General features: G+C 40.8%; 1 protein-coding gene across 1 annotated transcript in view; it reads left to right on the forward strand.

The window, feature by feature from the left end:
• Spag17 (sperm associated antigen 17) overlaps window positions 1-17,259 on the forward strand; it is a 248,890-nt gene that overhangs the window by 121,568 nt on the left and 110,063 nt on the right. Inside the window, exons 8-13 of the mRNA XM_021157134.1 lie at window positions 1,718-1,879; window positions 3,935-4,007; window positions 4,193-4,305; window positions 12,322-12,459; window positions 12,553-12,666; window positions 13,498-13,648. Coding sequence (XP_021012793.1) covers window positions 1,718-1,879; window positions 3,935-4,007; window positions 4,193-4,305; window positions 12,322-12,459; window positions 12,553-12,666; window positions 13,498-13,648 — 751 coding nt within the window. The remainder of the gene's footprint in view (window positions 1-1,717; window positions 1,880-3,934; window positions 4,008-4,192; window positions 4,306-12,321; window positions 12,460-12,552; window positions 12,667-13,497; window positions 13,649-17,259) is intronic.

Here is a 17,259-nt window from a genome sequence, read left to right on the forward strand (position 1 = left end):
AAGGAAAAAGGAAAGGAAAAAGGAAAGGAAAGGAAAGGAAAGGAAAGGAAAGGAAAGGAAAGGAAAGGAAAGGAAAGGAAAGGAAAGGAAAGGAAAAAGGAAAGGAAAAAGGAAAGGAAAGGAAAAAGGAAAGGAAAGGAAAAAGATTTGGCCCTTCCAGGGAACCACAGGCTGTGTTGCCCAGCTGGTCCCTCTAATTTCATATTGGTCCATTGTAGGTAATTGTTGAGCATCTTCTTCATGTAAAGGCTATGGTTGGTACCCAACTGAAATAATCATAGCTTAGACCTGTCTCTTTGAGTGAAAAATCCATTATTGAAGATAATGGGGAAAGTCTACCCAAAAATGACTTAGCAATAAAATTGATTTCCAGAAGAAAGGACCACTTAGGTTTAACATTGAATGTCAAAGTCTATTTTAAACTCAGAATTGCTTACTGAGATTAAAAGTAATAAGGCTACTTCATGTAGAAGCAGGCTAGGTCCATGGTGGTGCATTCTTACCTATGAGTTGTTAATAACTTCATATCTGCTTTAGAAGCCACCAGTATGTGAGACTTTCTTTCTCCCTGCATGGAGGAAAGCATTTGCATCCTCTGGCTCAAACAAGCAGCCTGTATGTCTGCCGAACTAAGGTAATGAAAGCTTTACATCAAGTAACTATCAATCATAATAAGCTAAGAACTCATGTAAGACATGTGAAACACCTCAACATATACTCTGGCTGCTGAAATAATTTGCCAGCCTTTGGCATATCATTTGCTGATGAATTTTAAAATGAATTACATAGATTGTGCTAATGGATCATTGGGCAGAAACTTCACTGTATTTCCTTTAGCAATAAAAATGGAAACTGTCTTTCTGTGCAAACATATGGATAGGCACAGGATACCTGTTGAAGTTTAACTCAAAACTCCCTGGTTCTGATGTGAGTGTGTGAAGCCCACAGTCAGGTGTGCTATGATGAACAGAGCCAAGCATTTCCCTGGATGTCTGCCAGCCTATGAGTCACTGGCCCCACAGAGGCTCTCCATTCCACCTTACCTCCTTAACTCAGATGTAGGATGGGCCTGTTTAGTGCTTCTATGCCTCCTAACTGACAGACACAGTCATCCCAGAATTTTTCTACTCCAGGAAATGAAAGCTTAAGTAATAACCATAGCAGATCTATAACTGGCTTGCCAGCTCATAAAAATAGTAGAAGCAGTAATTTGGATTCCTTCAAGCTTTCCTGCTAACAGTACCACAGTGAAAACCAGCTCAGGAAAAGGAAAGAAGGGAGGAAAAGAAGAAATCTTAATCACAGATACACGTACTTTCGTACTTAGACAATACACAAATCCAGGTGAGTGAATCCACTGCACTCATCTGGTTCTTGAAGAAATCATCAACTGCTCAATTGCTTCTCCTCAACCAAAATCATCTAACAGGTTTTAGGATTTGAAACACCGAGCACATGAAGCATACTGTAGATGCACTAAAGCATTAAACATTATGGTATTGGACAGCATCAGAACCTCTGTGGCCAACATGAAGGGCATGAAGAATTTATGTTTGGAAACTCCCTCACCAACCCCAGAACTTGGTGTTTGGGGATCTGGAGATTCGATTTCCTGTAAAAGAGAAATAGGCTTTTCTAGAAAGTTACACATATTCTATCTATTCTGATAGCATGGCAGCCATGTTGAGTTGATTCTCACTGGTTCTCTCGTTTATAGCTTGCATTGGGCACAGAGATCTTTGAAAACATTGCCTGTTTGATGTACGATAGCCTGGACTGGAAGAGGCAACATCATCACTATTTGCAAAGCATGCAGCTCATCAATGTCCCACAGGTGGTCAGCGAGAAGACCATGCTAGAGGCAATCACAATCCCAGAGGTAAGGAGCATGGACTCTCATACCTATCGTCATCTTGGGGATGGAGTGAGTGACATGATGATGTCCATATTTATAAACCATATGAAGAAAAGACTACAATAAAGGCCTGCGTTGGTGTACTGCTGCATGTTGTGTCAAGGTGTAAGGTTAGAAACAAGGAAACATCTCTTAGCAAAAACATAACAGCCATGTCTTTATGATGCTCCTCATACCAGCCACTTTTATGTCAACTTGACACAACATAGCGTTATCTGAAAGGAGAGAACCTCAACTAAGAAAATGCCTTCATAAAATCCAGCTGTGAGGCATTTTCTTAATTAGTGATTGATGAGGGAGGGCCCAGCCCACTGTGAGTGGTGTCAACCCTGGGCTGGTTGGTGGTCCTGGGTTCTATAAGATAGCAGACTGAGCAAGTCTTAATGAACAAGATAGTAAGCAACACTCCTCCATGGCCTCTGCATCAGCTCCTGCCTCCAGGTTTCTTCCGTTTGAATTCCTGTCCTGGTCCTTCAATGATGAATTAAAACGTGGAACCATACGTCAAATAAACCCTCTCCTCCACAACTAGCTGTTGGTCGTGGTGTTCCATCACAGCAATAGAAACCATAACTAAGACACTTCTTACATGGGAAAGCACAAAAAGACCCACCTGTCAGCTCGGGGTACAGTGGCCAGCATGTAAAACAAGGGGCATATTGACAAAATACGTCTAGGGTTTGCAGTGTTAGTGCTCAGCAAGATGCTAGCCACATAACAGGACAAGATACCTGCCCCACCTGAAGGGGAGCGTGATGTCAGAGTTTCAACATGGAATGAGAAGAATGAAATCAGCAGACATAATCAAAATGATACCCACCCTAATTAGGGTTTCAGATGCTGTTACAAAACATTGTGATCATAAGCAGCTTATGGAAGAAGGGTTCATTTCATCTTAGAACTCTCAGGTCACACTCTATCATTGAGGCAAGGCAAAGCAGAAATTCAAGGAAGGAACTGAAACAAAAGCCATGGAGGACACTGCTTACTGGGCCTTGGAGCCCAGAGCATCAGGAGTGACCCCAGACATCAAGCATTGATCTTCTTATATTGATGAGATCTGGTTTTGCTTTGACTCAGTTGTGACTGTGCCTTGGTTTTTCCCTTTGGGGACAAAGCATTTAACTGGTTTTGACTTCATAGAAACCCACAGTGGAAAGACATTGGGCTTCTGAAGAGACAAAACTTTCAAGTTCTTGAAATATTTAAAGATTGTAGAACTTTTAAAAGTTTGAATGTTTGGGGTTGTGATTTGATACTAATATGAAATCTTGAAGTAAACAAAAAGGGAAGTTTATTTCATAATGTTGTATTCGTGTGTCAATCTTAATAAAATAATGGAGGTCAAATGCCGTAGCTAGATTTTTTTTTTCCTTTGAGCCAATCCAGCACTAGCTATGGCCATCTCAGAAGAGAGAATTTCAAATGAGAAATGTCTCTCTTAATTGGCCTATAGGTAAGTCTCCATGCATTTTCTTGATAAATGACTGATGTTGAAGAGCCCAGCCCACTTTGGGCAATGCCCTTCCCTGGGCAGGTGGTCCTGATGCATATAAAAAGGCAAACTGAGCAAGCCAATAAGCTGTGTTTCTCCATGGCTTCTGCTGCAGTTCCTGCCCTGGCTTCTCTCAGTGATGTAGTGTGATCTGTGAGTGTAAGAAGAAATTAACCCTTCCTCCCCAAGTTGTTCTTAATCATGGTGCTTAACCACAGCTACAGAGACTGTGAATGACTCAGACAGCACCTGAGTTAGAGAACAGAAGGACTGAGAAACATGAAACAGGACTAGACAGATAGGAATGCTGAGAATGAGTTGCCAGGTGGAAAACCTGTTGGGAAAGGAATGCATAATAATATTCTGAAGAAGAGAGGACAAGATAACCCAAGATGTGGAAGCTATCATGACTCAAACTAAGACCAGGGGATATTCTGTGTCCTGTTTGCTTTTTTCACACCCTCACTTTTTAGGGTCCTGTGATGTTTGATGAAAGCGCTTCTTTTTTATTATTTTTCTTTCAGCCTCCACCATCAACTGCTCCAGCCCCTGGGAAGAAGAAAGCACAGTATGAAGAGTCACATGCTCCACCATCAGGCATGTGGGAAATCAAAGCTTAAGTACTCCCCTCTCTCCATCCTGTCCATACAGTAGTCAGCAACCCCTCCCCCCTACAGTGTTTACATTGATTGGTACCTCACAGTTCTAACTTACACACAGAATTTCAGGAAGAACTAGAGAACGCATCTTAACTGGGCAATGTCACTTTCTGCATTTGACAGTGGCTTTTATCATCACAACTGAAGTAGACATGCGGTATTACAATGATCTGCTGAATCCAATTCCAGAGGAATTTATTTCTGTGTCCCTGATACTGCACTGCATGGTGGAACAGGTGGGTAGAGGTTGAGGCTTCTTCCCTGGTAGCAACCTTGACCAACATCTCTCTTCACTTCCAAACTTTAGGCCGATTTTGTAATTGTACTCAGAACACTTGGAATGCAGCCCATTTGTTCAGTCAGACTATTTCAAATATAACTAATATTTGCTTTAATCACCAACTTTAGTCCTCTCTCTCTCTCTCTCTCTCTCTCTCTCTCTCTCTCTCTCTCTCTCTCTCTCTCTCTCTCACACACACACACACACACACACACATTGGGCTCTAGAATCATTCATTTCACATTCCCCAAAGCTTGGGTAGAATATATCCTTAAAACCATCCTTATATGGAGGTGCTGATTAATTTTTGTCAGCTTGGCACAAACTAGAGTCACCTGGGAAGAGAGACACAGAATTAAGAAGTTGCCTCCATCATATTGGCCTTGGGCATGTATGTAGAGCATTTTCTTGATTAATAATGATGTGAGAGAGCCCAGCCCACTGTGGGAAGTGTCATCCCTGGGCAGATAGTCCTGGGATGAAGAAGAAAGCAAGCTGAGTGAGCCATGGAAGCCATAAGCTTCAGACATCCACATTAGTTCCTGCCTGCAGGTCCCTGTCATGAGTTCCTGCCATAAGTTCCTGCCTAGGCTTCCCTCCATAAAGGACTGTAACCTGAAAGCCAGAAGAACCCTCTCACTCCTCAAGTAGCTTTTGGTCAGTGTTTTATTACAACAGAAAGGAAACCAAGATAGTAGGGCTAATTTAATGAAAGAAGAAAAGCACTTGGATAGGGGCTCAGCTTATTAATGGCCTTTAACTTTTAAATATTTATTTATAAATGTATGTTTATATGAATGCCTTTATGCATGGATGTATATTATTTATGTGAAGGGACCAGTGGAGGCCAGACAAGGCAATTATATCCTTTGGGGGTGAAGTTACAGGTGCTTGAGAGCTGCCTGATGTGTGACCTGGGAGTGTTTGGTTAGTTTTGGTTTTGGTTTTGGTTTTATGTGTACTGACTCACTTGATTTTCTAGATAGTTACACTAATAGCTTTCTTTACTGCAGAAGGTTTTAGTGAGTCCAGTGGTTTTATCATGTCAATGCATTAAAAAAATAAAAAGCTTGAATCTCTAAGACCTCTGAGTCTTGTAGTCTTGTGACTTTATTTACCACAGACTCCCATTTCATTCAAATCAAGTCAAAAGCAGTGACTATTCTATAATTACCTGCCAAGTCCCAGTTAACCAGAAGGATGGCTGATGAGTCCCCCCCCCACACTTTCCCCCTCATCTGACAGACTACCTGGAGATATGTGGAGATGAATAAAAATCTGACAGTTACAGGGTAAGGAAACCAAAGTATTGAAGTAATAGGATGCCACCCACAGGACTAGAAGTTTAAGCTCTGATATTCAGAGATGGAGCAGTTTCAACTATTCCTTTAGGATGCCAATAAGTCCATGAAATAATTGAAAGGTCTGAAACAGCAATAGTAGTCAGTGTTTTGAAAGACTGAGTGTCACCAAAGGTAAAGAAAGTGGGATTTGATGGGGCATGAGAACAGTAAAACATCTGAGACAGGATCCTTCCGGTCAGCCATCTGCATCTGCAAGCTGAGGCTGTTCCACAGCCCCCTGTGGAACAGGTTCTCCCAGGAGAGACTTGTTCTCCCAGGAGTATTTTCACTCCCAGGGTCGGAGGTGAAATAGCCACTTTCTCTATAATAACTGACTGGAGCTGGTCAGTAAGGAGTACATGGAACACTAGAACAGTGTAGCAGCTAGGACAGGATCCTTACAGTCACCAACTGTACCCAGAGCTTGGGTTGTTCTAGAGCCCTCTGTACAGAAGTTGTGCCAGGAGAGAGCTGGTCTCCCAGGAGTGCTGACACAGGCTTACAGATCCACAGGAGGAACAAGTTCCAGCCAGAGACAACAAGAACATCTAACACCAGAGATAACCATATGACAAATGGCAGACTCAAGAATATTACCAACAGAAGGCAAGACTACTTGCCCCATCAGAACCCAGTTCTCCCACCACAGCAAGTCCTGGATTCTCCAACACACCAGAAAAGCAAGATGTGGATTTAAAATCATATCTCATGATGCTGATAGAAGATTTTAAGAAGGACATAAATAACCCCCTTAAAGAAATACAGGAGAACACAGGTAAATAGGTAGAAGCACTTAAAGAGGAAAACACAATCAAACAGGTGAATGAATTGAACAAAATCATCCAGGACATAATAATGGAAATAGAAACAATAAAGAAATCACAAAGGTAAGACAACCCTGGAAATAGAAAACTTAGGAAAGAGATCAGGAGTTATAGATGCAAGCATCACCAACAGAATACAAGAGATAGAAGAGAGAATATCAGGCAAAAAATGATACCATAGAAGATATTGACACAACAGTCATAGAAAATGAAAAATGAAAAAAGCTCCTAACCCAAAACATCCAGGAAATTCAGGACACATTGAGAATACCAAACCTAAGGATAATAGGCATTGAAGAGAGCAAAGATTCCAACTTAAAGTGCCAGTGATATCTTCAACAAAATTATAGAAGAAAACTTCCCTAGCCTAAAGAAAAAGATACCCATGGACATAGAAAAAGCCTACAGAACAACCAAATAGATGGGATCAGAAAAGAAATTCCTTGTCATATAATAATCAAAACACCAAATGCACAAAACAAAGAAAGAATGTTAAAGGCCGTAAGGGAAAAAGGTCAAATAACATGTAAAGGCAGACCTATTAGAATACACCAGACTTCTCACCAGAAACTATGAAAGCCAGAAGTTCCTGGAAAGATAACATACAGACCCTAAGAGAATACAAATGCCAGCCCAAGCTACTATACCCAACAAAACTCTCAATAACCATAGATGAAGAAACCAAGATATTCCATAACAAAAACAAATTTACACAATATCTCTCCACCAATCCAGCCCTTCAAAGATAATAAATGAAAAACTCCAACACAAGGAGGGAAACTACACCCTAGAAAAAGCAAGAAAATAATGTTCTTTTAACAAACCAAAAAGAAGATAACCACAAAAAATAATTCCATCTCTAACAACAAAAATAAAAGGAATCAACAGTCTATTTTCCTTAACATCTCTTAATATCAGTGGATTCAATTCCCCAATAAAATTACATAGACTAGAAGACTAGTTACATAAACGTAACACAACATTTTGCTGCATACAGGAAACCCACCTCACTGACAAAGACAGACACTACCTCAGAGTAAAAGACTGGAAAACAATTTTCCAAACAAATGCTCTCAAGAAACAAGCTGGAGTAGCCATTCTAATATCAAAGAAAATCAACTTCCAACCAAAAGTTTTCAAAAAATATAAGGAAGGATACTTCATACCCATCAAAGGAAAAATCTACCAAGAACTCTCCGTTGTGAACTTCTATGCTCCTAAAGCAAGGGCACCCACATTCATAAAAGAAATTTTACTAAAACTCAAAGCACACATTATACTGCACACAATAATAGTGGGAGACTTCAACACCCCCTTTTCACCACGGAAACAGAAACTAAACTGAGACACAGTGAAAACAACAGAAGTTATGAGACAAATGGATTTAACAGATATCTATAGAACAGTCTATCCTGAAACAAAAGAATATACCTTCTTCTCAGCACCTCATGGTACCTTATCCAAAACTGACCATATAATCAGTCACAAAACAGGCCTCAACAGATACAAAAATATTGAAATAACCCCATGCATCCTATCAGATCACCATGGAATAAGGCTGGTCTTCAATAACAGCATACATAATACAAATCCCACATGCAAGTGGAAGCTAAAGAACACTCTACTCAATGATATCTTGGTCAAGGAAGAAATAAAGAAAGAAATTAAAGACTTTTTAGAGTTTAATGAAAATGAAGGCACAACATGCCCAAACTTACAGGACACAATGGAAGCAGTCCTAAAAGGAAAACTCATAGCCCTGAGTGCCTCCAAAAAGAAACTGCAGAGAGCATACACTAGCAGCTTGACATTACATCTGAAAGCTCTAGAACAAAAAGAAGCAAATTCACCCAAGAGGAATGGACTGGAGGAAACAATCAAACTCAGTGCTGAAATCAACCAAGTAGAAATAAAAAGAACTATACAAAGAATCAACAAAACCAGGAGCTGGTTCTTTGAGAAAATCAGCAAAATAAACCCTTAGCCAAACCAACTAGAGGGCACAGGGACAGTATCCTAATTAATAAAATCAGAAATGAAAAGGGAGACATAACAACAGAAACTGAGGGAATTCAAAAAATCATCATATCCTACTACAAAAGTCTATACTCAACAAAACTGGAAAAGCTGGATGAAATGGACAATTTCCTAGACAGATACCAGGTACCAAAGTTAAATCAGGATCAGATAAAGAATCTAAACTGTCCCATAACCTCTAAAGAAATAGAAACAGTCATTAATAGTTCTCAAACAACAACAACAACAAAAAGTCCAGGACCAGGTGAGTTTAGTGCAGATCTTCAAAGAAGACATAATACCAATACTCTTCAAAATATTTCACAAAATAGAAACAGAATGTACTCTACCCAATGTGTTCTATGAAGCCACAATTACTGATACCTAAACTACACAAAGACCCAACAAAGGAAGATCAGTTTCCCTTATGAATATCAATGCAAAAATACTCAACAAAATTCTCACAAACTGATCACCATGCTCAAGTAGGCTTCATCTCAGGGATTCAGGGATGGTTCAATGTAAAGAAATCCATCAGTGTAATCCACTATATAAACAAACTCAAAGAAGAAAACCATTGGGCCATCTCATTAGATGCTGAGAAAGCATTTGACAAAATCCAATACCCCTTCATGATGAAAACCTTGGAAAGATCAGGAATTCAATGCCCATACCTAAACATAGTAAAAGCAATATACAGCAAACCAGTAGCCAACATCAAGCTAAATAGAGAGAAACTTAAAAGCAATCTCACTAAAATCAGGAACTAGACAAGTCTGCCCACTTTCTCCCTACCTATTCAATATAGTACTCAAAGTCCTAGCCAGAGCAATTAGACAACAAAAGGAGATCACAGGGATACAAATTGGAAAGGAAGAAGTCAAAATATCACTATTTGTAGATGATATGATAGTATACTTAAGTGACCCTCAAAATTCCATGAGACAACTCCTAAACTGGATAAACAACTTCAGCAAAGTGACTGGATATAAAATTAACTCAAACAAATCAGTGGCCTTCCTCTACACAGAAGATAAATAGACTGAGGAAGAAATTAGGGAAACAACACCCTTCACAATAGTCACAAATAATATAAAATACCTTGGTACGACTCTAAGCAAGTGAAAGATCTGTATGATAAGAACTTCAAGTCTCTGAATAAAGAAATCAAAGGAGATCTCAGAAGATGGAAAGATCTTCCATGCTCATGGATTGGCAGGATTAATATAGTAAAAATGGACATCTTGCCAAAAGCAATGTACAGATTCAATGCAATCCTCCTCAAAATTCCAACTCAATTCTTCACAGAGTTAGAAAGAACAATTTGCAAATTCATCTAGAATAACACAAAACCTAGGATATCAAAAGCTATTCTCAACAATAAAAGAACATGTGGTGGAATCACCATCCCTGACCTCAAGCTGTACTTGTGATTAAAAAACAAAAAAACTCTGTGGTACTGGTACAGTGACAGACAAGTAGACCAATGGAATAGAATTGAAGACCCAGAAATGAACCCACACACCTATGGTCACTTGATCTTTGATAAAAGAGCTAAAACCATCCAGTGGGGGGGGGGGACACAGCATTTTTCACAAATGATGTTGGCTCAATTGGTGGTTAGCATGTAGAAGAATGCAAATTGGTCCATTCCTATCTCCTTGTACAAAGCTCAAGTCCAATTGGATCAAGGACCTCCACATAAAACCAGATACATTGAAGCTAAGAGAAGAGAAATCGGGGAAGAGCCTCAAAGATATGGGCACAAGGGAAAATTTCCTGAACACAATAGCCCTAAGATCAAGTATTGACAAATGGGACCTCATAAAATTGCAAAGCTTCTGTAAGGAAAAGGACTCCGTCAATAGGACAAAATGGCAACCAACAGATTGTGAAAAGATCTTTACCAATAGAGGTCTACTATCTAATATATACAAAGAACTCAAGAAGTTAAACTCCAGAGAACCAAATAACCCTATTAAAAATGGGATACAGAGCTAAACATAGAATTCTCAACTGAGGAATACCGAATGGCTGAGAAGCACCTAAAGAAATGTTCAACATCCTTAGTCATCAGGGAAATGCAAATCAAAACAACCTTGAGATTCCACCTCACACCAGTCAGAATGGCTAAGATCAAAAACTCAGGTGACAGCAGATGCTGGCAAGGATGTGGAGAAAGAGGAACACGCCTCCATTGCTGGTGGGATTGCTTTCCTGTGGGTGCTTTGCAGTAAGTGGAAGAAATTGGTTCATACAATGGGAAGGGGGCCACTTGCATCACACAGATGCTGAAGATGCCACTAAATATGCCAGTGTGCAGGGCAGCACCCCCTGAAAGTTCCCAATACTCAGTGCAAAATGTCGCTACTGCAAAAGGTGATCAACCTTGTAGAAGAATACAAAATTATAACAGTGTGAATATTTAAAAGCAAAGGGGCCTGTGGAGCAGGTGGACTGTGCCAGCAGACAGAAGAACTGGTAAAGTTAAAATAAAGCAGGTTTGAAACCCCAGTAAGTCTCATAATTAAGAGCTATAGGTGTTAGAATCAGCTCCTGGCCAGACTCTACCTGTCCTGGAGCACGTGACCAGGATAACCCACTAAGAGGACCATGACAACCAGTCACATAGCATGAAAACCTGGAGTTCTCCATGCTAATGAGGTATCTTGATAGGCCCTGAGTGTTTAGCCAATGAGTATCCCTTGCTAGGCATCCCTTCCTATAAAAGGTATTTAATTCCTGGTTCACCCTGACTAAGACATGTACATTCATATCTGCCATGAATAGAACAGTTTGGACAAATAAGGACCATCGTCTTTATCAAGAATCACCTCAAGGAGTGGGGATGCTTTCATCATAAAGAGCCATGCCTACATCTCCTGTGAAAGGCCTCTCTTCCAGCCCCTCCATACGTTTGGCAGTTCCTTGGAGCCAAGCCAGATTCTACACTGTCCCAACTCCTCACGGGTCCCAGTGGCATCTGGGTACACGGGAGATTGAGACCCACAGCATCCTTCCCAGATCTCACAGACTGGGACCCCTTCTTAGACTATGTTCTGCCCCCTGAGTGACATTCCTGCAGTGCTCCAGTTCTGAGCAGTGAGGCAGAAACACAGACAGTCCGAAGAGTGCTTATTAGATGTACATGTTGGGCCTTTGGTTATATTTCAGCTTATTTTACTTGCTTCCCCCCACCACCCGAAGCAAACTTGAACAAGACATTTAATCTTTCGAGACCTCGCTTAACGATTATCTAACACTTATCTTACCATTTGACATTTTTCTATATTTGAAAAGAGAAATGAGGGCTTGGCCTGAAGTCCCTTTCCTTAGTTCAAACTGTGTGGAATTGGATTGATCATGTGAGTCAATCCAAGCTGGAAATGCTTTTTGTGCCAGGTAGTGGCCAAGAGGCCCAGGGGAGTGAACGTGCGTACAGATGTCCCACCAGTACCTGGAAGGTCGCAACCGCGCTGCTTAAATGTATATTGAATCCAAAGTTTTATGAGCACCATCTTCAGGGCCTAACAAGAACAAATACTTTTTAAAAAATCAGTATTGTAACATGTGTTATCTATTTTAAGGCAGTTGTTAAAATTACATCTAATGCTATTACAGATCACAAACATTTTCTCCTTAATTTTTGCATCAATGACATTTTGCTGCCATTAAGCACCAATGTTTCTATGGAGCTGCCTCCTCCTCACTGAGAGCAATGGGAACACGTGCACATCAGCAATGAGCTGAGTACTAACCCACTTCTTCCCCACTGCCTTTCCTCAATAGGTTGTAGCCACTGAAGAAGATCTCATCCCGCCAAGTTTGGTGGAGCCAGCCCCCAGAGCAGATGGGTTAGACTACAGAATCGCAGCTCACATTGTGTCGATCCTGCCTTCACTCTGCCTCTCCGAAAAGGAAAAGAAGGTCCGAACACGAGCGAGCCAAAAAGCTTTTGTACCTTGAAACAAACAAAGTGTGCATTCTCTCATTGAATTGATATTATTTTAATTTAAACAGAATCTCCGTGAGATATTCTTAACTGAAGGAGAGAGTGAAAGCAAAGCCCTGCCCAAAGGCCCCCTCCTACTGAACTACCACGACGCGCATGCCCACAAGAAGTATGCACTGAAGGTAATAACTAGGACCCTCCCTCTCATAGTGAATGTAAGGAGGTGTGTTTGTTATTCATTACTTGGGGGAATCTCATTGGATGATCTTACCAACCAATGCTAATGAGATCTCATGTATAGGATAGATGAAGATGAAGGCTCAGAAACAGGAGTGGACAGGAGCAAAATATGTCAGCAAAGAGCACTTGGCCTAATCACAGGGGTCCAGTTAACCACGGGCTTGATTGTCACCACCATTACATGTGCATTAAAGCTTTATAATCAGGTACTGAAAAATTAACTGAGAGGTTAAGAGTACTTGTGGCTGGTCCAGAGGACCCAAGGTTAATGTATTAAACCCAAGTCAGGGAACTCAGAACTGGGGCTAACTCCAGCTCCCGAGCCTCTTTCCTGGCCTCCAAGAGCATCCACACAGAGACATACACATATGCACATAAATATAAATGATTCTCAAAAAAAAAAGTCATGGGCATTTTCTTTAAATATCTGCTGCTATGAAAGACTAGTGGAGGCCAACAAAGGATTTCAGGAAAGACAGATAAATCCACTCCAAACGTAGGCTGCTTGTCACCAGGAATGGAGGCCCACTTGTGCTCCAGAAACTTCTGGAAAAATGATAACTAGATTTTGGGCCTTATTATGAATACGAATTTGTCTCCCTCAATTACTTGTGATGTTCCCTGTTTCCAGATGAGAGTGAGGATATCACGTTTGGCCTTCTCCACACACATAAGGCATGTAACAGCTCTCGTTAGTCTCTTCTGTCATGTTGCTTTCCCTCTTTCTTTTTCTTTTCTTCTTTTTTCTTTTTCTTTTTTTATTTTTTGGTAAGGACCAAAAGAATTTTGACCCAGTTCAAGTTGAGCAGGAGATGCAGTCCAAGCTGCCACTGTGGGAATTCCTTCAGTTCCCTCTTCCCCCTCCGTGGAACAGCACTAAACGGCTCGCCACTATTCATGAGCTTATGCATTTCTGTACGAACGGTGAGTATCTTGCTTTGGCTGATACCCAATTTATTAATAGCCCTTAAATTGCACCCTTATTCCCCAAAAGCATTTTGATCATCGAAAGACCTTCCAGAGGCCTTGGCAATGTCACTAGCCATGTGGAAACTCTGGCGTGTAACATTATGCACTTTGATGTAGTAGATTTTCTTTCCACTGTGTTTTCTTAATCCCCTGAGCCCCACGGTTCCCCCTGGTGTCATTAGAGACGATGCAATCCATCCTACTTACCAGGAGGAATGGTTCGTGTATCTGTAAAAACTTAAAAATGAACAAGAACCTCTTGTCTCAAGTTACCATAGTCCCTTTCCCAGAAAATAGACAAATAGACAGACAGATAGATAGATAGAAACAGATAGAAATAGATAGGCTTCACCAAGGAATGGAGCCCTTTATCATTGTAGAAATCCACACAAGTCATATAGCACAGTGGCATTAGCTGCGGAAGGAGAAGCAAAAGCCCGAGCAGGTGACTTTGCCCCAACTAAGCAATTATCAGTCTGGAGTCTCATACTCCAGTCTCAAGCACACAGGTCACTTTTGACTTCTAGAACTGTGCTCAAAGGCAACTTAAACTATCCTTGTCTCTAGCCTGACTCGATAGATTGGTCACAACACTTATATGTGTCTATCTAGCGGTACTGATAAAATGCAATCACTGAATGATTCTCGGTAGTAGATTGGGAAGTCTCCAGGAAACTTGCATCTGCACCCCATGCTGAAGAGCACAAAGGAAACCCTGTCTGAAGCAGATCTCCACCTCTTAAGTGGGAAACCGAGTTTCTACTCAACATTTGACAGAAGATGTCGAAGCCTGGACCATCTCTCTGTTTATCCAATCACATGGTTACCCTGGGGCTTCCCCACTACTTGCAATGTGGCTGGGGTGAGAGAACAGAAGAGATCATGGGTGGTGGTTTTAAATACAAATCTCTCTTGTCAGTGTTCTTTATAGAAGTGAAGTGTTCAATTCTCTCTGCATGTCTCTGCCTCCCAAATCCTTTTGAGAGCTTCCCTAACCGAGAATCAAGAATGGCCCTCATCTGTCTTTACAAAGCAAGTTTTTCAGAACAACCATATATCTTAGCCATGTTCCCTTCTGTGCTGAGAAATGGCATGCAGCCAATTGTTTTCTTCTCTATACCTTGAGTCACTCCACAGTTCTTTTTTTTTTTTTCCAGGTTAGAGAAAAGAAATAGAAGGTCTGGGTCTGGGAATTTGGCTGGAGTGTCTATTTAGTGTATTGTGAGCACTTTGTTAGATCACCCCTGCACAGGAGGGTGGGAAGGAAAGAAGAAATGGTGTGCTCTGGGAGGCAGGAGAGCAATCGAAAACTCCTGTCCAATGCTATCCTGAGATTGAATTCAGAAAACATTATTTATATCCAGAGATTTAATTTCATTTTTTAGTACTGGCAATTGAATCTATGACTAGGCGAATGCTAGACAGTTTCCCTACCAGTGAGCTACACTGTCAGCTACAGAATTTGAAATATGAAGATATAGTATAGAATCATAAAAATCTCCTGGCTCAAATGAACATTGAGACTTACCTAGTCCAAATGTATTTCCATCTCATAAAAAATCTGAAATCCTGGCAAGCTAAACCATTTATTGTAGGGTTGTAATAATAGTGTCGACCCACAAGGGAAGTTCTGGCCCCTAAGTAGCTCTCACAAGCATCCTTTCCTTATGTTACTGAGCTGAAGGGAGGGCAAACATCATATGATGTCTATTTGCCTTCTTGGTGCCATAACTGACCCTAGTCCTGGGCATAGCGGGTTGAGTACACAGCCTCTTGTCAGCATACCACTAAAGAATGGGTAGATTCAAGCTAACCTTTCCCCATGAGAGGAAGGAGAGTAGGAGGGAGGTGACATTCTAGAATTGAGGATGATGCGGGGGGGCGGGGGGGGGTGATAGGAAGTTAAAGAGGAACAGGGGAAGGAGAGCATGATCAAAATCTATTTGTATGCATGCATGAAACTCTCAAAGACTTTTTTAAAGAAAGGGAAATTATAAATCAATGTTTCTAATGAATGTAGGTATTAAACTCATCAAAAAAGATCTTAGCACACCAAAATCAGCAACACATTAAAAGACACACACACACATCTAGAATCCCATCTCATGTCAGTGTACTCTTAGGACTCTGTACTGCAGACGATACCCTGCAGTCACCCTGCTTCATTTTTACTGACACCCCACACCTACCACCAGGCTGGGCCATCACCCTGGGCTATTTCAGTGGCTTTCCAGCCACATTCTGTGCTTTCACCTCTCATTTGTGAATCTTTTATCCATGGAAGGACCAGAACACCCTTTCTGGGATGTTCATCAGGTCTTATCTTCAATCCAAATCTTCTAACATTCATCCATTTTGCAAAACCAAAGCTATCAACCAGGCCCTGAGAAGACCCTTCCCTGCCAGTCTTTCATTGGCCTGTTCCACTGTGTCTACAATGGCCTTACTGCTTCCTTGAAGCACCAGTCATACAAAAGCCTCTAAAACTCTGTCCTTGCCAAGTTCCAAGCCTCTTGTCACGTGTTCCTTCTTCTTTCTCATTTTTGTCTTGTCACCTAAACTCCCCACCCCGCCCTGCCCCGCCCCATCCCATCCCAGTCTCCTGTGTTCCACTCTCACTTCTGATGTCCTGATTGGCTTCCTTTGTCATCATCATCTGCTGTCGGGTGTGTATTTGTCTCTCTTTGGCCACTATAATGGTGTTGTACGGCAGCTGGGAGCCCCATCACTTTATTCACCAGCTTTCATTGCAGTTGCTAACACCCAGTGGATACTCAGGAATGTATTTATTATTATTACTTTTGTTTGTCTGTTTTGGGGTTTTGAGAATAATTTGAGGTTGCCTGGAATGCATGATAATCCTCTTGCCTCAGGCTGCTGACTACTAGAATTTTAGTTGTGTACCACCATACCCAGATTATAAAAAAAAAAATGTTTATTCAGTAATTCCTTTGCCTCTTTCTTGTTTCTCTTCTGGATCCCTATGTTGTTTTTCTATGATGCTCAATTCATCTTAGGGGTGGGGTACAGAGCATGAAGATGATCTAGGAGTCACTAATCCAGAACAATCTATTTGACTGTTATTTTACTGTAATCTCATTAAGTTGTTTTTTGTTAGTCTCTTCCATCTTGAACTTTGAAAGTTTGAGATTCTTCCTTGAATCTTAGGCATCTGTAGCAAAACCAGGATGTCACTGATAGCTTAGTGACTATATGCTGAACACAGGTGAACAGAGACAACTGATGAATGTTAAACTGCAAGCATGAAAAATAGTAGTTCTTACATTTGGCTTTTTCTGAACCTGAGTGGATAGAAAAACCTAAGTATTATGACCTGTGCTAGACACAATGGCAAATTCTAAAAGGCAATCTATGCCCATAAAATCTTAAATATACGCTATTTAAACGAATATAAGTAACCTGAAAAGTTCAGGCATGTGAATATGGGTAACAAACATTGATTAAGGTTATGAAGCTGTTTTGGGGGAGTGTCCTTCGGATCTCTTATATCTTTTTATTTTTTTTAAATATGAAGAGTTTTTTTTTTTTTTTTTTTTTTTTTTTTT

Source organism: Mus caroli, chromosome 3 (genome assembly GCF_900094665.2).
Source record: "Mus caroli chromosome 3, CAROLI_EIJ_v1.1, whole genome shotgun sequence".
In the NCBI taxonomy this organism is placed as follows: Eukaryota; Metazoa; Chordata; class Mammalia; order Rodentia; family Muridae; genus Mus; species Mus caroli.